A 23,436-nucleotide genomic window follows, 5' to 3' on the forward strand; every position below is an offset into this window, starting at 1 on the left:
AAACACTCTTTCTCTCAGGCCTCCTGTAATAACTGCTTTTTCACTTCTTGCCTTGTAACACGGGAGTACCCCTTAACACTCAGTCCTTGAACCTCTTACCTTCATTATGTACACCTCCCCTCCTTAATAATCTCATCCAGGTTTACAGCTTGAACATCTTTAACCTACTAAACCCAAATTTATAGTGCTGTCCCAGACTTCTCTCTTGAATTCCAGATCTCAGTAACTTGTTTATTTAACACCTCTTTTGGGTGTCATGTGCCCAAAACCAAACTCCTGCTCTTCTTCCTGAAACCAGCTCTAACATCTTAGTAAATGGTAATTCTATCTTTCTAAACTTTCTTCGTCCAAAAACTTTAGAGTCATCTTTGAAGTTTCTTATTACATGACAGGTTTAATCAGTCAGGAAAGCCTGTTGGCTGCACCTGCAAAATATGTCCAGTACCCAATTTCTACCTCTTCTTCAGCCACCGCTATCATCTCCCTCCTTGTGATTCCAATTGCCTGTACACCAGCATCCAAGCTTCTGCACCCCAGTCTGAGTGATCCTTTTGGAAGGACTGATACAGTCACTCCTCTGCAAAAAAACCTGACACTACCTTCCCATCTCACTCAGAATTAAAGCCAAAGTCCTTAAAATGGCCTAAAAGGCCTTTCGCAATCTACCTGTGCCCTTCCCTCCCTGACTTCACCTTGTCCTATCCCCTTTTGCTCCCTGTACTGCACCGGACTCCCGCCATTCCTCAAACACACAAGATCTCACCTCAAGACCTCTTTTATACTATCTATAATTAATATCTATAGTTCTCTTATCACAAATATTCCCATTTTTTCCTTCACTTCATTCAGCTTTTTTTCTGAAATGTTGCCTTCTTGGTAAGATCTTCCCTGGTCTTTTGTTTAAAATTGCAAACCACTCTAAACCCACTCATTCATTTTCTATTCCCTTCTTCCCTTATTTTTCCTGGAATACTTATTCCATCTGACATACTTTCTGTTTTACTTCTTTTCCGACTCCTCCATTTAGTGAATGCTTACTGTGTGCGTACTATATACCAGGAACAGTTCACATACTTGTAAAGATTAAATAAAATAATGAGTGCGTAGAGTTTATTACCAAACAGAAACACCAAAACAATGTAAGCAACTCTAACAATCTGATCCTTAAAGGAGTTAAATCACCCACAATCAGGTAATCTCTGCCAGAGAAAGTTTAATACATTTATTTAAAACAATACAAGTAAACAAAATAATCTCTAGAAAATGTAATTTCATCTCTCCCCTCTAGCAACCTGTTCTAATTGTTAAATCATTGTTGGAAACACAGATCTTTTGTTTTCATAGTAAATGTTGTGTTCCATTTTTATTTCATGACCAAAATGGACGTCTACAATTACATGTTTAACATGGAGACTATAAATGTAATCATACTAAAAATCATCTTCACAGTGATGCAAGGGACACTTCAGCAAAAGCTTACACATAGATAAACTACTCTCCGACTCCAACCAAGATGTGTAAATTAAGGTAGGAGAAAGAAAATTAGGTCTCACAAATCATGGAAAGTCATTTAGCCTCTCAGAGCCTCAATTTCATACTGCAAGTGAGTATAAAAATACTTGCTCTCCTTATCTCATTTGGTAGTTATAAAAAAACCAAGTGATAAAAAACCAAATGCTGTCTACATGGTAAGATTCTTTTATATATAAATACCACTGTTTTAAAAAAAAACAAAAAAAAAATAGGGGACAAGGAAAGGAAGGAGCCAGCATCCTCCCATTAATAATATGATAAATTTAGAAAATAGAGTGACTGCTAAAATGTGTAGGACTTGTGTTTAAAGCAGAAAACAAGCATGCATGGGGCTATCTAACAAACAGGCTGTCTTCTCAGGAAGACTTTCGAGATCAGCATCTATATGTCCCCCTCAGCACCTTCATGTTTAACTCCTCAGTATTTCTTTTTTTTTATTTTTAAAAGATTTTATTTATTTACTTTTAGAGGGGAAGGGAAGGAGAGACGGAGAGAAATATCAATGTATGGTTGCCTCTCATGAGTCCCCTGCTGGGAACTGGCCTGCAACCCAGGCATGTGCCCTGACTGGGAATCGAACCGCGATCGTGTGGTTCGCAGGCCCGTGCTCAATCCACTGAGTTACACCAGCGAGGGCAAACTCCTCACTATTTCTTCCTGGTTCTTTGCTAGTGTTTTCAAGCAAGTTTATGTGTTCTAGTCTGATGAAATGGACAAACTCAATAAATATTTACCAAGAAAACTTCCCAAATGAAAATCAGGATTCTTTAGAGATTAGCACTTATAACATATTCATTATGTTAACAGCAATAAAATAGTAAGCCAGATCTATTTATACTAAATAAAGGGATAACTGATTTACAGGTAAAAACAGTGAATAAAAAAATATTTGTGATTATCAAATCTGTAATTACAAAAAAAAGACTTATGGAAAAGTCACAAAAGTCACATAATCTCACTTTTGGCAAAAGCCGAAAATGAATAAAATTTGGCCATACTAATGAAAAGATAACATAAAGATTCACAGTTTCGTGGTCCAAATACACTTTTTAAAATGGCTCTTAGTTTCACAGATTTCAAACAATAAAGATTTTAAATTTGTATTCAAATAAAACTATAGCCTTTCCATAATTTCTGCTTTAATCACTAAATGCTACCTTCCCCTAAACCTCTGTCACCTGCAACCAAAAAGTTTTTTTTTAATTTTCCCAATGTATGCTTAGTTGAAAAACACAGCTAGGATTCCAAACTAAGCAATCATTACCCATATTTTTTTAATTGACAGGCTACAAAAAGGGTCACCTCCTAAATTCAAGGTCCTTTATCCTGAATGGTCACCAAAATGGAGCAGAAAGCATTCAGGAAGTGAATGATGACATTCAATGACATTCAATGAGTTCAATTCTGTGATGATATTCAAGTCCTAAGGAAGACTTGAGGGATGAAACTGTTATACCAGATGGTCTCGAAGTTCAAAGCTAAGACTGGATGTAAGATTCAGAACACATACATAGAATTCCAGTATCACAAATGAATCGAAGAGTTATAGTTCTAAATATTGTAAATATTTGCTATACTGGCTTTTATAATTTTTAATCCTTTTCATCTCTTGAGTCAAAATGCCCCCAACTTTTTCCCTCCCACACATTTAAATAAACTATTGTCCCATTTGAAAATGTGATTCACAGACTTGTGCCTCAAGATCTTTTTTTTAGATATCCACAGAAACTTTCCCCACACAAAGGCCCGTGGACAACTGCAACATAAGATTTTGTTCTCATTTTTACTTAGAGTGGGTACCTTTCTACCCAAACCTTTAATCAGAGTTGTTATTAGGAAATAAAATTATAACATGATTCCTTCTGTTCCTTTAAATCCTTAAATGGAGATTAAAAAAAAAAACTAACAAGGTTCAAATATTTAAACCATAAATATACAGGAAATTCCCAGGCCCTGGATAACCTGAAAGTAATTAATAAGAATAATGGAGAGTTAAGTGTACTTTGAAACAAAAACAATCATAATTCCTAAGAGTAGGTAAAACGTAATTCTTGCCCTCAAGAGCATTAATATCCTTATTTGTTTTGGTCAAGTGTGTTATGTCAAAAAAATTATAAACAAACACACATTTTAGAAATTAATGAACTTGTTACAGAGATATTTTCTCAAAAGCAATAAAACTGATAAAAATATAATTAGCACTGTGGAATACCCTTGTTAATAATATCAATTATTCTTTATACTTATACTTTTTCATATGCAGACTACTCTTCCCAAGAGGTTCAAAATACCTCTTAGAGTAAAACTGAAATTATATTCTAATGTACTAAATTTTTATTATTGACCCTTCAGAAGAACAGTTAAAGTGTATGAGCATGCAAACAGTTTATAACCAGAAATGCATTTATCCAAATTTGCAGAGCTATGGCCCCTATAAAGGGAAAGTTACTCTCCCTAGAATTCCCCTCTCTTTAACCAATTCTTCAGTCCATTCTAATCTATATTATTCTCTTTATCCCTAATTTGAAAGAATCAAGTCAAAATTATTTAAATGTTACCTTCTGGTTCCACACAATAACCAAGTGAACAAACACACACACACTTACATATGAAAGAAAAGAACTGAGGTTGACAGCATGAAAGGCATAATATAAGCCAGCACCAGTCATGCTGGTTTTTAATAGTCCTGCTACCATCTTAGCCAGAGTGGCAGTTTTCCTTCCACCACAAGATCAAAACAGAAATCCCATCACCTATTAGTCATTCCCACACATTTACTGGCCTGCTATTATTATAACAGAATGTCTTCCTCCCTGGCTCACTATTCTTAAGTGTGATGCCTCACCTTTTTGGTCTCAAACGTTCTATTTAAAAGTGTAACATTTAGGTGAACAGTTACACAAACAAATTATTGGTAAGGAGACAGAAATTACTGCTTTTCAAAACAGTATCATTAAGTATTTTTTTCTTTTAGTTGTAAGATTTTATTTATTTATTTTAGTCATGCTTATTCCTGCTCTGGCTATATGTGCGGTTCAGTTGGTCGGAGTGTCATCTCATGCACCAATAGGCTGCAGATTCAACACCCAGTCAGGGCACAAACCTGGGTTGCAGGTCCGATTGCCAGTCAGGACATGTATGGGAGGCAACCAATCAATGTTTCTCTCATAAATGTTCCTCTCTCTCTCTCCCTTTCCCTTTTCTCTCTCTCTCTCTCTGCCCCCTCCCCCCTCTCAAATCAATAAATATACTATTTTTTAAAAAGAAAATTATGTCTTAATAAATGAATTTGAGTAATTACTAAATAATACTTTTTGCCTCAGTATTACTGAACTTAAAAAACGCATGCATCCCTGTTAAAGCTGTAAAGGCAGAGAAATCTGTCTCTAGGTAGCACTGATCACCTCAAAACACCCCCACACCTCGAAGCACATGTCGGATGTCTTGGAAGGATGGAGACTAAGAAACTCTTCCTCCAACTAAAGGCTTCCTAGGCACCCTCCGTTCTGTTGTTCCCACTCTCCCCTTCCATTTGGGGAGCAAGAACCTCCTAAATCTCGTTTTTCATACTCTTTACAGACTTTTACTAACATTATCAATGTATTATATACTGGGAATAGAATTAAAAACTGATTCATTTTCTTCAAAGCACTTACGGTCTGAAGGTGCTGGATATGTTAAGTATCTCTTAATAGTGCAGTGTAGGAACAACAGGATATAAAGGATGCAAAAGAAACCAGGAACAGAACACAAGCACAGAATGGCTTTGTGGCTGAAAACATGAGCTTTAGTGTCACAGAGGCTTGGTTTCACCATTTAGCAAGTATAATTCAGGCAAACTACTTAACCTAAGTTCTTTCTTACAAAATAAAATGATACCTTGTAAGTAAGACTGTGAAAGGATCAAAAACACTGATACACAGTGTTCAACAAATAGCTCTCTGGAAATACAAGAGTACTCTCTTCAGAAGGGAAAACAAGAAATCAGAAATAAAGATCTCCTTCTAAGGAGGAATCCACTATTTAAATTTCTAAGGAAAGCTCTTAGCCCTAAAAGTATTTTTTCACTTAAATCTTCACTGTAAAATGTCCTTATTGCAACACGATAACTGAATGTACAAATTTCCTAACATAAAAAAAGAGTTTTAGTTAATGGATGAGTCACAATACAAAGTACAAAACTCAGGAGCAAAAGTTTTGAAAAATATATTACACACATATACACACACCCTATGTCACTTTCTATATATCCACGCAGAAAACTGGCCCAAAGCTTCCATCACCAAATCAGCTCTATCGCCAGTACTTTTCAATGAAAGTATTACGAAAGCGTGGACCCTCTCTGGCTCTGCTCACTTCCTAGAAGGTTAATGGAATTATCACTACTTTCTGGTCAGTCCCACTTCCACTTGTAGGTATTTCACAGCAATGGACAGAAAAATAAAATCTAAACACTAACAGATGTCATAAATATATTTATATCCCACTTCTCCCAATATATTTCAAAGTCCAATAAAAACAGTACTAGTAAAAGTAAAAAAGTATTTTTGAAATATTGATATTTAGAGATACAGATAAACATTACTGGCATTAGGCACCCTGAATTCAAAACAATCTGGAAATAATTCTCACGCATTTCATGTCACAGTAAACAAATACCTCCAGAGGACTTGGGAGAGGCTGCCTGGCTTTAATTTACGGTCATTACTGATCACAGTCATCACAGTAAGATCGAAACCACTTGCCTTATTTAAACCGCTTTGCTCCTACTGCCGATTCAACTTTTCATCAGTATTCCATGGAAAGAAAAGGTTCTTTTACAAAAGTACTCTCTGTAAGTAATGTCCTGATCACATACATAGCATGTTTGCTGAAGAACATTAAAAAGTGTGTTCTATATTCTGACTATGAACAAGCTTTTCTAGGAGTGCAAACTCTGTTCTCAATCCTTACACAATGGACTACAGTGTCATAAGCATTCTTCATGCACTATTAGTCATTCTGCTGAAAATTTCATTTAAAAAAATAATAAAAGGCCTGTAGTGTGTATAAAGCATTGGGACACAAAAGACTTACTGTCAGACTATTTGCAGAATACCAAAAATAAAAAAAAAATTACTCCCCCAAACAAATTAATGTATAGCTTTAACTATTTTTATAATGCTACCCAGAACGATGAATTTTTTAACTTGACCAATCTGTAGTATAAAAGAGATGGCATAAATGATCTTATCATCATGGCATGTGAGGGACAGAGATGAGAAAGCACATTCTGTATTCTTCAGAGAAACAAAGGGGACTTGCGTTCTGGGACAGCTGGCGCATGTTGGCACTTAGTCTGGAAAACCCCAAGGTTATAAAGTACGCGTGATCTTGGGTGCAGTTTAAGTTGTATCATTTTATTTTAATGTCCATCAACTGCATTCCCTAAACTGAAAGTCAGGATGTACTATCTAGTAGTGCAACAGTAAGTCCGAAAATCCGGATTGTATAAAAATAGTATTTTCTTCCGCAGAACACTGCTTCTTCAAAGATCTTATCTGGAAATAAAATTAAATAAAACAGGCAAATGCCTAAATATTACAGAGAAAATTAGTGTATCCGTAGGGGATTAGGTAAGAACTGGAGAGTGAGAGGGGCCTTGGATTTCCAGCTCTGATCAATCCCAATACCCTTAGCAATCCCTTAAAAGAGTTTCTCAGAACTCCTTCAAAAATCTGACTCAAACTCAGTCAAGAGCTAAAATAATAACTTACATGGATTCATAAGTAGCCTAGAGGGGAAAAGATATTTACATATCAGTTTAACTGAGAAAATGTCATACTAAACTGAAAACTGGTCAGATCATTACAGCTTAAAGCATTACTCTGAAATTGCATTTCCTTGCAGAAACAAACACTTCCATTCCACATTGAAATGTACGGTCAGAAACACTAAAAGAGCGGGAGCTGACCTACTCAGTAAACACTTGCTCAACAAACACTTTTACCCAGACACTCTAAACACCTGGGGAATGTGTCTCTCAAGACATGGTATCTTGAGAGAAGGACTGGCCCAATTTATGTATCCTTCTATCCTAGGATGAAAAAAATCCCCCAAAACGACAATGGAGACAGACTACTGTCTTTTAGGCTTAAATGTCTTGATAAATAACCTTGCATGTAATTTTCTCATCCTATCATAAAAATCTAAATTCATTATTAAAATTAGAAAGTCACAAAGCCATTCTACAAGCTATCAGATAGATATTATAGATAGATAGATAGATAGATACTTACTATAGAAAAACTGAGTGTAATGAGATTTGCACAAACTCAAAACCATAAAAGTAAAGTTAACGGGTATTTTGTTTTGTTTGTAGACACTAAGTTAAAACATTCAGTAGGAAAAGAAGAGCATTCAACGTCTCCTGTTGCTAGCCTGGATAGGTTAAGTTAAAAATCAACAGGATTAGCATCATTCAGTGATTTATCCCCCATAATTTTGAATATTGTTCCCTATTTACCAAACTAGTTGGTACAAATCATAAATAATAAAGACACTATTTTCTCACTTATTTTTGTCTTTTTCACTATCTGTATAAGGATAAAGAAATATCTTTTAAAATATTATTTTAAAGTATTAATACTTCGTATGTCTTTTTACAAATGTCCAAAGTGTTTTCACGCACATTATCCCCCATACATAATACCAAATCTGGAGCTAGACGGGACTGCCTGGTACTAACTGCTGGGTTCTACCCGCTGTGAGACCTTGAGGAAGTTAACCTCCCTGTGCTTCAGTTTCCTCATCTGTAAAGTAGGATTCTGACAATTCTTATAACTCGCAGAATTGTTAAAACAATTTAAACGAATATATGTAAAATACTTACAACAGTGCCTACCACTACATGGTACACACTACATAGCTGTTAACTTTTTAAAATATTATCATCATCAACCATTATGTGTAGGTCTGATAACAACCCTATAAAGACAGGATAGCAGGTATCATTTCCCCCTTTCCCCAAATAAAGGAATGCAGCTGAGAGAAATCAAGTGACTAATCCAGAGTCACAGTTAAGAAGCCGACTCGGAACTAAATATAATCAAGACTTTTCGCTGTACTGTGCTGTATCATTTAACACAGTATATTTTCTGAGTTTACACAGTTCAGTATACTTTGAAAAGCCACAGTCACTACTCTTTTAAATATTTAAACACTCGAATCACCTTAGGCAGCACACACTGGTAACCATGCTAAGAAAGAGTCTTTTATCCAAAAGATACCTACATATCTTTTATTTTTTTAAATAGTGAAATGAGTTGAACTTCTAAAGAGAAGTATGCACTAAATAATTTGGTTGGCTGGACAAGAAGAACCTGTCATGAGTTTCCCAAAATTTAGAATTTAAAATAGCAAAACACATACCCCATAAAACTTCCACGTTATAATTTATGACAGGCAGTGGAAGCAGCATGGCATTTAAAGTCAAAGTTCCAGTTCCACCTTTTCAAGCAGGGGACACTGGACAACCATGTCACTTCTCTGGACTTCATTTACTCATCTGTCAAATGAGGGCCTACCTCACAAGGCTGTCATAAGAAATAACTTAGATGATCTGGGTTACACAGCTTTGTGACTATAAAAACTACACCTAAATGTGGTAACATTACTACTAGCTACTTTTATTATGTTGATAATACTGAACATTCATTTATTCATTCATTAACCATTTTTTTCTTAGAAAATTTGTGACAAAATTCTTCCAAAACAGAAGTATCACCTGAGCATTCTGTATAAGCACAGTATACTAAGTAACAACGTGGACTGGATTAGCACAGTGAAAGAATTTTAAGTAACCTGCAAAGTATCTATTCTAGTATCACGTGCTTACGGGAGACTCAGTAAAATCTGAGCCACCAAAAATAAGAGAACAGCCAAGTGACACCAAGCACATGTATTTTTCTTTCTGATTTTAAATTAAACAATAGTAAACATTTTCAATTAAATCACAAGGAAACTCAGTGGATGTATTATCACAATACTGGTGACTATATTTTATCTGTGTGACATTACAGTTTTCAAAGCATTTCACACATATCATCACAGAAATACAATCAATGTTATTCTGTTTTTTTCTCAAGTGTATTTAACATTCATAAAACTTCCTCTCTTAGGCAAATCCCTTAACTTCAGTTGTCCCAACATCAAAAATGTAGGCTTTGGATTACATAATATACAAGGTCCTTTTTTAGAGCTATTATATTTATGATTTTGAATCTGTGATTACAAAAAAAGCACAAAAACATTTAATAGAAAGAAAATTTGTAATTACAAAATATAATAAATTTATCAGAAATAGTAAGTGATTTTAAAATGTCACTTTTTAAAATCTTACAATTAACACATATCCAAAATATCAAAAAAATGGGTAATTGTATTTTATAGTTAAACTTAGTAGTTAATTTCAGAATTAAAGAGTATTTTAAATAAAACTGGATAACTATGTTTAGTAATATAAGGTTACAATGCAGTAACTATCAATGTACAATACACAATACAAAATACACACAACACCAAAATTAATTCACACTCTTATAGTTCATGAAATACTTAAATATTTTGGTCCCTCAGAGATACTGTAAACACAAACCATGACAATGTAGTACTAAAAATATAAAATAACTCTAATTAGTGGGGTGGAAATGGGTGGGGCTGGGTTGGTGGGCTGGGATGGGAGTAAAAGACAGAAAATTATACTTGAACAACAATTAAAATTTAAAAAGTACAATAAAATAAAATTATGCTATTTCCATAAAAAAATAACTTTAATTATTTAATGTCTCTGGCTTGGTACATAGAGCATCAGATTCTGAACCAAGCAAATAAAACCATTCTTAATAGTATCTAATAGAATCCAAAGAAAAAAACAAAGTTTTTTCATACTACCTATGTTCATGTTTTCATACTACATACAGTTCATACTACAATTTACCAGGCACCTATTTGCAAAGCACTGTGCTAGTTACTACCATCATTCAAAGATGAAATCAGAACCCTCCTCTTCAAAAGCATGAAATGTAAATGTCAAGTAGAAATAGTGCAATGGGGAAAAAAAGAAAAAGTGCTTTTCCTCTACCTGGACTACCAGGGTTCTTTCCACTCAGTGATTTCAAGATCAAAATCAGTCACATAACTGAACACAGATGAAGAAACAGCCCATGTTTTTCATGCATATAACCAATATGTGCTTTTAGTTATTTTTTTAGGAATAGTGATGGATCAGTTATAATTTTATGTATATGCAGTGAAGCTGTCAGGCCCAACAAAATTCACCATGTGAGTTAGTGAAATCTAGCACTGGAAGTCAAGAAATCACTTACGGGACTCAATAGCTCTGTCACTTTGGGGGAAACAATACCAGCCTTTCCTGGGCTTCTATCTATTGGGCCTTTGGGTAAGTTATTAAATTTCTCTGGGTCTGTTCTCTTACCTACAAACTTACAGAGTTAGACTAGAATCCAAAAATATCTGGATGGGTGGTTTTCCCGTTAAGTGAAGATTTGGGGGCCTACTTCCAGGGATTCAGAACGTCTGGCTGGAACATAGGCAGTGAAGAGTTCGCCAAGCACCACAGGTGACTGAAATACGCAGGTGAGCTTCAGCTGCATTTGAGGACAAGTCCTAGTCACAGTAGATAATCACTTATGCCCCTAACTGTATAAAAAAACGACACAATTTGTTTCAGCGCCAAAGTCTTAGGAGTTCTGGCTCTAGCATACTGTGCAGAACACAGTAGATGCTAAGCAAATATTTATAGAGAGGAAGCAGGGAGGCAGGGAGGGAGGAAGGGAGTGAATAAAGGGAGGAAGGGAGGAGGCCAGCTGGGTAACTGGTCATAGTTTTGGCTAAGAAACATACAAAACAATAGTAAAATTAAAGTTGGGTAAAACACACATCAGCAGCTGAAAAGCAAAGACTGCAGTCTCTACACACATAAACGTTTTTTACACATACACAATTTTAAATAGCATGAGCCCTTGTCAAAGAGCAAAGGAGGAAAAGGAAAAAAACAGTACATGGAAGCCAAAGAATTCTAATGGAAAATTACTGATGACTAAAATTTAGTCACAGTTTTCCCCAGGTGGAAGAGAATACAGAATTTTAAAGAACTGGAACTTGGAATTGGGACTCAAGTTTGTAGTTATTGGTTATTCATATGCAAAAATTTCATTTGGGGTAATATATGGATTCTAGAATATTGTTGGCAATATTAACTTTTGTCCATTTTTAATTTTCATTTTCCCATTCACTTACATTATAATTTTTGAGATGTTTTATCTTCACTTCTGATGATCTTCAAATGTCAATGGCTCTTAACACATTAACTGTAAACAAACACAAAGGAACTTAGGGGAATTCAGATATTTAAGGAACCCTACAATAAAATATTCTAAATCACTCTGAAAATCCTGTAGGTGAGGGAGGAGTGGGGGGAGGGAGTAGAAGGAAACTTTGGCTCGTGTTTACTTGCTTCACAATTTATCTCATGGTTAATGTAAAATTCTTTTGAATTGTAATGATACTATCCTCTTAATCACCAAGCAAAGAAAACAAAATCAACCTATTTTCTGTGTGAAGAACAAAACATTCAAAGCTAGAGAAAATTCTGCCCAAATATGGACACTCTAAGCTAACATACTGCACACCTTATCCTTCTCCCCCCCAGCAGTGCAGTGGTCAAGGAAATGGCTTCTTTGTCACTAGGACCCAATTAACCTGCCCCGGACTGCCCACTAACCAAGCACTGGCCTGTACCTGCGCACCAGGTCTTCAGGTTCTCTATAGCACATAGAGCCTGGAGTTAAACAGATTTGGGGTCAAATATCAAACTGCTCGCCCTAATCTCCAGTTTTCTCATCTGTAAAACGGAAACAACAATACTGCTTACTTCATATAATTGTAAGGATTATATGAGAAAATATATATTAAGGGATTTAGCACTGTGATCAGCATACAGCAAGCTCTCAATAAATGTTAAGTGCTATCACATATTATTAATGTTAATAATAATTTATTACAACTATCTACTCCTTGAAAAGCAAAGCTTATCTCAGGTGTTTATATTTTTAGGTACTGCCTTTGGTTATAACTGAGGACTATTATCCAATACCAGTAACAGAGGACATCTTTATGATTAAAAAAAATTTTTTTGAACTATACTGAGCATCTTGGCTCAGCTCAAGAAAATTAGGGCTTGTAATCATTAGCCCATCAGCAGCCAAAGTTATTATCCCTTTTGCTAATGTACAACTGGAAAATAAAGTCCAACTTGGAGAACTGCTCACTTGCAGTCATCGGTAACTGCCAACTGTTAACGAAGAAGAGGATATATTTTTGACTCATGTCTATTAACCCTCTAAGCCAATGAATAATGCTATATTAATTCAAAGATTTCTCTACCCTCCTCTACTCACTCTCAAATGTTAAACTCCTCGTGTTTTACATTACATGCTTCAAATATCAATATTTATATTAGCTGGCAGAAAAATGCATAAGACACTTATTTCTCTGAATTTTCAATCAAATTTTTAGATCAAAGATATAAAAACAAACATGAAAATATTGACAAAAGCAGTCATAAAATAACCTGGTCCAAAATGACCAGCTTCATTTCCGTCATGGAAACCAAATCTTTAGAATTGAAATGAGGGAAATTACCTAAGTAGAAATTACCTAAGTAGAACCTGAGGCAACATTTTGGGGCAAAATAAAGCAAATGGATACATGGCTTGGAAATGAGCACATCAGACTGCTGGGGCATAAGCAGTGGGGACCATCATCCTCACTATCTCCACCTCTTTACCACGCGGTTCCTTGAGCTCTTCAAGTGAAATACATGAAACAGCAGTTATTCCTTCTTCATGTGCTTTCTATTTGCTTTTCACTTAATGATCAAGCAATTATTAAATGTGTCCCTTTTACTTTACGGTACTAGATTTGGACCATAAAAATGTGGCCCAAGAAAATACACCCAAAACGGTAGAAAGTTAGAAAACTCAAATTATTCCAAAATGCAGTTCTCTTTTTTGGTCTGCTACAATATATGACCTCTCTCTTTCATGGTATTTTCTATTTTGGTCATTGCATTTGCAAGTCCAACAATGTCTGTGGCATAAGTATTACAGACTTGAACTGGAAAATGCCTTCCTTGCTTTAAAATGATTCCTTTGGTATACCATGGGAGAACCTGCTGATTGTCTCCAATACCCAGTCTCTCCTATTCCTTGGAGACAGACGTCTAACTCTTGGCACGGCACAAGGCCTCCCAGGAGAGACTATGTGTCTTATCCTCCCTTGTGGCTAGATAGGGTCATGGGACCATGTTCTGGCCAACTGTACATAAGTTTAAAAAGACTATGTGTAACTTCAAAAAATATCCTTTCAAGAGTGAGAACATGGCTTTCTTTTTCCCTTTCCCCTTCCTTTTGACTAGGATGAAGATAGAGCTCCAACAGCGATTTTGGTTCCTGAAACAACAGTCAAGTTAGAGAGAATCTGTGTCCTTGATACTTCAAATTCACTGTGTCAGATCTATATCGATGACCTTTGGGCTTTGTTCTTTTATCCTCACCCGAGGACATTTTTTCATTGCTTTCTAGAGAGAAAGGTAGGAGGAGACAGAAATATTGATGCCAGAGAGAAACATCAACTGGTTGCCTCCCATATACGTCCAGATTGGGGACTGGAAGTGCCTGGACTGGGGACCCAACCTGCACACTAGGCATGTGCCCCAACTGGTAATCCAACCCACAACACCTCAGTTACAGAGAGATGCTCCAGCCAACCGAGCCACACCAGCCAGAGGGACTATCTTTGGGCTTTTGTGTGCGTGCGTGCGTGCGTGCGTGCGTGCGTGTGTGTGTGGTGGTGGTGGTGGGGGCCGGGGGTGGGGGTGGGGGTGGGGGTATTTTCTCTATTTTAAGCCACAGTTAGTTTGGATTTTCTGCTATACTCTCCTAAACGTAAACCCTAACTTAAAAAAAAGAAAAAAGAATTTCCAAGTATCAGTATTCAGATTTTTTTAAGTCTACAGATCAAAACATATTTTAAAAGTTAATTTTTATTATATTGAAAACATAGATTCGCTCTTATTTCACCTACAATAAAAACTGTTTAATGAGCCTAAGAGTTAATCACATGCAGTAAAGAATCTTTGAAAGAATGAAATGTCATCAGCAACTGCTGCCATGGGTATTCTGTACCTGAGCAGGGGAAGAATTCTAAAGCTTGCCCATTAGCTGTCTGTAGTGATGACCATGTTGATACATATATAGAAACACATTAAGAGGGATAAACACAATTAGTTCTGTGTACTAAAGTTACAGGAAAGAGAATTGAGGTTATTATTTTCATTAAGAGGACATCTTCTCTAGTCCCTTTAATTTTAATAACCTAATACCAATCTTTTCTTTCTTTATAGTTTCATTTTTAACCTGACTTCCTGTGGAAGCCAGGCTTACAAAATCACTCCCAATCTTGACTCTAACACCTCAATAGTTTTTAATCCATGTAAAGCAATACAGTAGGCACAAAGTGTGTTGTAGACCGCTCTGCCTGGTTTTAGGAACTGTATCTTGACCCCTTGTGGCTAAGGGCGAGGGACGACCTTTGGAGTGCCAGCCGCAGGAGACAAAGCTTGTCTCTGGTAGCAAACGCTGCCTCAGTTTCCTCTCCCTGCCCCCAAAGCTTGGTCATAAGTCAATGACAGGTAAGACCCCTCACAGCTGGGGGGGGGGGGCGAACAACCTAAGCCAGACTCGATCACTTGGGAGGCCTTCATGGAAGGACTGGGAGGGGAGGGGGTGCGGCTGCAACAAAGAGCAATGGACACTCGCCCTCCACCCCTTTGTCAAAGCCCTTGCTGGCTCTAATCCCCTTAAGCCTGAATACCTGTTGGTTGCGAAGCCTGCTTGGCCAAGAGTGCTTTCATTCATGTGATAAGGGTCCGAGAGGAAATGAGTATGTCTCCCAAAGTTTCTGCAACTCTCTTCCTGACAGACTCTGACTCATAGTAAGCCCTGAGATATCTTTGAAATGTTATCTACTGTTTGATCCTTGCCACCCTGTGTTCCTGTGTATTAGAACCCAATAAAAGGCTACGGAGGAAGGCGCTCAGGGCCTTTTTCTCCTCGGAGAAACTGGCCACTGCTGGTCTTTGTCTCCCCTGAGAAACTGACCACAGCTCACATCTCCTCCCTAAGCAGATCCAGCATGTCTCGGTCATGATTCATTCTTGCCTGTGTCGCCCGTGGCACCCGGGGGCGGTGGGGGGGGGGGGCGGCTCACGAGAAAAGTTGCCCCCACAAAAGTGCTTTACCTATTGAAAACTAATTACCTTAAAAGGAGAAAATACTCTATACTAAAATCCACTGGTCAACGACTGAATCACATGCCATCTTTGGCCAGGGAGATTCTGAACACAATAGCATTAACCCGGCAGCTTTCCAAAACAAACTTAATGCTCTCTGGACATCTGTATCTGGGTTATTTCCTTCCCTTGGGCATAATTCAGGCTTTATTGGTTCAGGTGATGTCCTGAATCACCTTTTCATAACACATTGTTTAAACGCATGCTACCATTGATGTAGCTCATTAAGGATCTATTTTTAAGAAAAAGCCTAAATGCGTATTCTTGATTTGTATTACTCATGGTGGAGAAAGAAAAGACCTGGGGAAATTCCCTAACAATTAGATACAATAAATCCATCAGATGATTTATTTTCCACTACTTCAGTTAATATTTTACAAAAATGCTCTCAAGTAATAGGTTTATAGTAGGTAGTGATGATTTAACACAGATCATCACTAAGTCTATTTCAATTAATACTGATACAGTTACTAGGCAACAATTAGTAAAAGAGTAAAGACAGTGGCTCTCAAACATCTCCAGGTATCAGTATCACCTAGAGGACTTGCTAAAGCACCACCTGTGGGCTCCACCCCCAGAGTTTTTCTTTCAGTTAGATATGAGGTGGGACCAGCGAATCCACACTTTTAACAAACTCCCAATACTTGCTGATGCTACTGATCTAGGAACTATGGATCTACATTAATAGAGGACGATTCATGACAGCATAAGGAGGAAAGAAGAAAACATACAGGGATCCCAATCTTAGCTTTCGTATTAACACACATTTGATTAGTATTGTAATTAATCTCTTTAAATGTGCTTTCAGAAAATCTACACAATAATTACTAATTAGTTCATAATAATATTGGGCCTTATCTTACAGAAACTTTAAGTTGTTTTTTTTAGAGTCCCAGAATAATGAAATACAAAACAAGTAATTTTTAGGCTATCAATATTTTCAATGTCAGATGCAAAGAGGTAATAATAAGGCCAAAGTTGGTGGTTCAACCTGTTAGCTTCACTTTGCTCTACAGCTATCGTTTCTGCAACGAATCCTGGCTAGCTGCCTCAGAAGACATGCCAACAGTCACAAAGGAAATGTAAGAATGTATGATTGAACACAAATCCATCACCACTACGGGAAAAACAACCCCAAAGCACATTTCCTACCAACAATGTATCTATCAGTGACCTTGAAGATAAAACTAAAGACAAGACCTTGCTAAAAAATGTGTTTTAGAAGTCTCAAAACCTCTCCTACCTCCTCAGTTTGTAAGCACCATCAAAGTTCACGGAAACAGAAATCCAGGATTTCTTGTTTTCCAATGATGTCAATTTTAAGGAAGACCCCATTTAAAAATGTAAACAGTTGGACAGTACATTTTCAGTATGCTATGGGTCCCTCCCCTTTGTTTTAATCTAAGTTACATGTAAGTATGGGATATTTATAAGTGATAATGAATTTATAAACTAAAAATCAACTGATAAACCAAAATAATCTGAAACAAACCAGTGGTGCCCAGAATAATTACAGCATGAGGCTACAACAAAAAGGATTAAAAAAATACACATTAAATAAAGTCACTGACAAGATAAGTTAGGAAGAATACAAAGGAATCAAGAATAGCTGATGGAAAAGTAGGTAGGCTAAGAGAACATAATATCATAAAGACATATAGGATTAAATACAGGAAATATAACGCACAAAAATCAGCTTAGGGTGTCAAGAAGCTTCATGCAAGAATGACTTCGGCTTGAACCTGAAGTTGTAATATTATAGGCAAAATTCAACAGAAGAAAACCCTTTTTAATCCTTTGAGTGGAAACAACAAATAAGACAAGTGGTGAACATTTAGTCACCATTTCTTTATTCAAATGTTCACTGGGCACATATTTGGCACTAGACGGATATGGCTGACCCTTGAACAATATGGTCCCTCCAGCAGTTGGAAATCCAAGTACAACTTTTGACTCCCCCAAAACTTAGCTGTCCTGTGTCTGCGTGGGACTGGTTCCAGGAACCCTGTAGATATCAAAATGTATAGATACTTTAAGTCCCCTATATAAAATGGTGTAGATCAATGCATATAGTGGCCCTCCGTATCTGTGAACTCCTAACCATGATGGAAACAGTACAGGTATTTATTGGAAAAAAAATCCACACGAGTGGACTGGTGCCATTCAAACCCATGTTGTTCAAGGGTCAACAGTATTAGCATTTGATTATACACAGTAAAAATAAAGAAACACACTCAAGCAATACATTTTACAGCAGTGGACAAACTGAAAGAACAGAAAACCAGACTAAGGCAGAACAGTACCACTACAGTTTTCAATTTTGCTGTATAACTCATACAATTCTGAGGCTCTCATAAATAGCTATTATAGCCTACAGTATTGTTTAACCTATATCTTGTATAAGTCGCATATTTATGTCAAGAATCAGAGCAAGGCCAATAAGAATAAAATGACAGAAAACAGATTATCATTGTGCTAAAGTGAATTTTTTCACAACTCTGTGGGTTCGAACATGTAGAAGAATGGGCAATATAGAGCACGACAATATACGAGAGCTGCTGAAGAGCTCGCTGTAGCAGGGCAACACCGCACAGGACTCACCTAAGAAAATCACTTTTTTTTAAGCATGCTAATAAAGAAATTGCTATCTTGATGTCATATAAAGAATCAAATGCACAAGGATGACAAGTATAGCAATAGGGTATATAGCCCAATAATACTGGAATAACTATGTATGGTACCAGGTGGGCCCTAGACTTATCGGGGATCACTTTACAAGTTATGTAAATATCTAACCACTATGGGGTGTACCCGAAACTAAGATAATATTGAATGTCAACTGTAACTGAAAATATTTTTTAAAAAGTCAAAAGAAAGAATGAAATTGCTCTTTTGTGACCAAAGGCAGCAAACTATGGCAACCTAGAAGGCAAAACTAGAAGCCATAACAAGTCTGAGATGAGTATATGTGTGTATACATATATATGTTTATGTGTGTGTGTGTATGTATATATATACATCAAGACTCAACATATGTTTCCTGTGCACTACAGATCCCACAAGAGCCAGTCATCCAACTTTAATGGAGTACGTCATTTACAATTTTTTTAAAAAGGGCAACCACATGAGTCTGTATATTGTTTTTCAGATTTATATACTTCCCAAAACATCTTACAAACTAACATATTTAAACATAACTCTATTTAAACTGAATCTAATAAAAGGAATTAGTGATGAGTATATTACCAACTTCAGTTACAAATTTGGTAAACTGAAGAGGATAATTCAGTTACATAGTTTCCATTTTCAAACAAATAAGAAGCACACAGAATTTTTTGCATAATTTTCCTTGGAGCTAAACTCAGCAGAAATTTATGTCAACCTAGTATGTAAAAGACAATCTATAACACGGAACTGTATTATTGACCATATTTTGCAAGGGATCTCAAAACAAATTCACAAGGTAATTTTCTAATAGAAAATTTGAAATTAAAAATTTCCTAAGTGTATAAAACAGAAAACATAAAAATCAATGACAACTTAAGGGCAACATTTCTGAAAAAGGCTGAGATAACATAGTTCAAACATCTATTTTTTGGTTACTCATAGGCTTGTAACAAGTAGAAACAAGCTAGACAGCCACACAACATAGATGGCTATTATAAGCATGGTTGTCCGTTCTCCCTTTGTACTAGAATCACCCGTGATTGTGAGCTTAGATTAAGTGTAAATATAAAGTTTCCAAAAAGTGTCTACAATGTATCTATTCTTTACTGTTGATAAAAGTGCCACCAATAGTTATAATGATTCATGAACTACAAGATATAAAAGACTTGGAAAGGATAAATTCTATACAGTAGGCATTTAATAAATGTTATCTTTCTACCTTCAAAAGCAGAGGAATGAAAAAAAAAGAGGAATGAAAGCTGGCACTGTCATGTGAAAGTGGAGAGTCATATTTTTATCTAGAGAGGATGACACTAACATGATAGTCAAAATTCTTTCAAAAAGTTCTTAAATTCTTCTACTAGTAACATAATTTTTTGTTAAGTTATTAAAATAGATCTATAAACTCTACAATTACTGAGCTTTCTTTTATCTTTTGGAAATAAATGTGTTTAAGTGGCACAATTAGGTACATTCATTTGTAATAATAAACACCATTTATTTAGTGTAATTTCAAAAGCCAAAAACAAAGGTTATTTGTAAAGGAAATAGTTGATTAAAAAAGCACTCACCTTAGTAACTGACAAAATACACCCATAATTAATAACTAATTGATATGAATGACTAAGAATGATTGATAAGAATGCATTCATCTTAGCATTATTAAGATAATGATAGAATTTTAGAATTCTAAGAAACCTTACAGAGTTTCTAGATCAAGCCCCTTATTTTAAAAGATGAGAAAACTTCATATAGAAAAGTTAAATGATACAGGCCAAATAGCTACCTAAAACAAGCAAGGATTTTAAAGCCTGGGCCTCCTGACTTCCAGTACTTTCCTTTTTCTAAGAGACTATGCTGCCTCCTGTAGTTTTAAATCCTCTGGCTTGGATGAGGTTACTGGTTGTCCCACTGGTTTTCTTTACATTCCATTCTGAACCATAGTTGTCATTTGTAACTTTCCCATAAAATTATAATTTTCCAATCTGTTTTCTGAATGGTTATACAGCAGAGTACGTAAATCTTCAGCTTTCTAAATCTCAGACTAGTAAACATGTTTCATAAAATGCTTGAAGTGCAAAATGTACACAATCGAATGCAAAGAAAAATTCTCTCCTGTATGATTCAATCTACAAAGTCAAAAATACAGTTACCGATCAATCTGGCATGCAAGGTCTCGTTAACTGCTGGGGATAAGCAGCTGAGCAAGGTATGGCCCTTGTGCTTAGTAGCTTATAACCTAGTAGAGAAGACAATTAAACCAACAATTAAACTGTACTTGTTAACAACTCCAAAAAACCCTTTTTTGACTGGTGCTTATAGGAAGGGAATCTAATTCAAAATTATGGAATCAGCTCATAATTTCCCAATGAGGTCCAGAACAGCAATAGGAAAAAAAAATGCCAGCATCACTCATATTTATGAATCCAAAATGAATTAAAACAGACATAGCAACTTCAGTTTACTCAGGGGGGAAAATTGTATTGCACTACTTTTCAATGGAAAAGAACAATTTCATTGTGGCTATATAACAAATACAGATCTCCAATTATTTCTTAGCAAAATTTTAAATCACTATCTTAAAGAAACCAAAGAAAAAACCTGCACCTAAAACCTGTCTGCTTGGTATTCACAAGAACTCTCTCCAAAGCTACATACTAAGTTCTCAAAATTACAGGGGGGAAAAGGATCTCATCAGGTAGAAGAGAAATAACCTGGAGAACTGGTAACCTAAGAAGAAAACTACCACTCACTATTCACTCAGGGATAAGAATTACTCAGATTTCTAGGTAATGACTTTCAACTAAAAGATCTAGACAAGAGAAGGATAGTGGGCATTTTTATTTACATTTTCAAGCAAAGTAGGAGGAGGGGTTCAGAGAGTTCGAAAAATTGTCAAAGATATGTGGAAGTGAACTGACAGAAAACAGAGGAAAGGGCTAGGCAAGAGTTCAAAAACCAAAGCTATAAAGATGGATGGAAGAAAAGCTGGAGGGCAGTTTGGGAAAGAGTAGTAAAGAAAAAGGCTGGGAGGAAATGGGGAGAAGGGGAGGGGGTAAGGCTGTCTAAAAAAAAAAAATGATTTGAGAGGAAATGAGCAACCAGAGAAAGGAGTGAACGGAGCTACCTCAACCGGGGATGAAACTAAATTGGCATACAAAAGATAGAGGCGGCGATAGAGAAGCAGTGAGCTTTAACCTCCTTTTTCCCAGCCTCTAAGCCCCAGAGAGGGTGGAAGTGGCTCTCTCAAGTCCCAGGGAAGGAATTCCACGCAGCCTTGGAGAACCAGAGTCTGCGGTCGCGACACCATCCAGCGGAGCGGGGACCCTCTCGTTCCCCCACCCCCTGGACGCTGGGCGGGGCCCTGGGCGTCCAGGTTACCTGGACAGGGAATCCACGCTGGGCGGCCGTGCTGCCGCCGGGTGGGGGTCAAGACTCTCGCAGCTCGAGCTCTTCTCCATGGCGCGGCGCGGGCAGCGGGACGGAAAGGCTAAAGCGACCTCCACGGCAGCCGGGCGGGAGGAGCAGAGGGAGGAGTGCGCCGGCCAGGGGCCGCGCTCAGGCCGACGCCGGCCCGGGAGGGAGACCGGAAGCGGCCATGTTCCCCCAGACTGCACCGCGCCCGGGAGCTGCGGGGGAGCGGGGGGACCCTGCGGCGCCCCTCGGACGCCGGCCGGGCCGTGCAGCTCCGGCGGCATCCCCTCGTACTCCCTCTGCGCTAGGGAGGTGACGGCTCCTGGGGTGAGAGAGTCCCTCGAGGCTGTAGGGACGAAGCGCCTGTGGAAGGAAGGAAATTTTAGAAATAAGAGAGGCTGAAGGGAATACTGGGGACGAGGATCTGAGGGGCGAGCATAATTGAGACAGGAATGTAAAGGTCAAGGAAAGCGAGATGACAGGGTCATAAAGGAATATGGGCGAAAGGTAGGATGGCGCAGAAAGTGCTGGGGGAGGCAGTGTCACGAAGGGAGGAAGAGAACGGAATAGGATAGGAGAGGTGAAATGGCAAAATATTCGCTAGACTTAGGGTCCGAGAATAATGATTAAATAATTGATTAAAGGATGCTTTAGAGCCAGTCAGACATCAACTCAAAATCCTGCCTCTGCCAGATCCTTGCAGTGTGACCGTGGACATGAACATAAACTTCGTTATCTGTAAAATAGGAAGAATAATAGTTTCGCCGTTTACGTGAGTTAGTACATGTAAAATGTCTAAAACAATGCTTGGTGCATAGTAAGCACTCGAGTATTAGCTGTCAGCATTACTACCCACTTCGTAAGTGTTGTTAAGATGGAATGGACTAATGTATGTAAACAGTTTCTAACTCAAAAACTACGAAAAATGGTGGCCACAGGAGGGGAAGATAGAGTAGGAGTGGCAGAGTGATTGGTAAGGGAAGGATGATAGGGAAAGTGTTGGACTAATGGGAGTGGGGTGGGGAGTGATAATGCTCATCTTTCTATTTCTACTCCAACCCTGGGCCAACATTCTATTTAGAAAGGGCACTAGAAAAGAACCTGAAAATTTCAGTTCTGCTGTGACTTGGAGTCTCCATGGTCTGCAGGTGCCTGAAGGGGAAAAGCACTTTGGCATTAATCCATTGTCACACTGATATGGAAGAGGAAATTCAGAGGGAACTGATAAATATGCCAAAAGAAAAAAGAAAAAAAAGAAAATCAGACACATGCTACTGGATGTGGTGGTGTTGGGTAGAGGGCAAACTTTCAGTCGTCATTCCCTGCCCTCTCAAATTTCCCTGCAGAGCAGGAAGGGAGGGGAAAGGATGGAATTGCGATAAGAGAACAGGAACTGGGTGCAGAGGAAA

The 23,436-nt window shown here is 37.4% G+C and overlaps 1 protein-coding gene across 4 annotated transcripts in view; it reads right to left on the bottom strand.

Annotated features, from left to right (window-relative positions):
• Nucleotides 1–22,237, bottom strand: part of MTMR2 (myotubularin related protein 2) — a 112,838-nt gene extending 90,601 nt beyond the window's left edge. For 2 of the 4 annotated variants that reach the window (XM_037029733.1, XM_037029731.1), the window contains exons 1-2: nt 21,995–22,080; nt 11,833–11,903 (exon numbers count right to left, since the gene is read on the bottom strand). Coding sequence is in view for 1 of the 4 variants with exons in the window: in XM_037029729.1 (XP_036885624.1) it covers nt 21,995–22,074 (80 nt within the window). In the remaining 3 variants the exon portion in view is untranslated. Of the gene's footprint in view, nt 1–11,832; nt 11,904–12,333; nt 12,400–21,994 lie in introns of those variants that run through there. The other 2 variants (XM_037029732.1, XM_037029729.1) reach the window with 2 other exon arrangements.
• Between the last annotated feature and the right edge of the window lie 1,199 nt (nt 22,238–23,436).

This window comes from Sturnira hondurensis, unplaced genomic scaffold, assembly GCF_014824575.4.
Source record: "Sturnira hondurensis isolate 20B ecotype Veracruz unplaced genomic scaffold, ASM1482457v3 Scaffold0020489, whole genome shotgun sequence".
Classification (NCBI taxonomy): Eukaryota; Metazoa; Chordata; class Mammalia; order Chiroptera; family Phyllostomidae; genus Sturnira; species Sturnira hondurensis.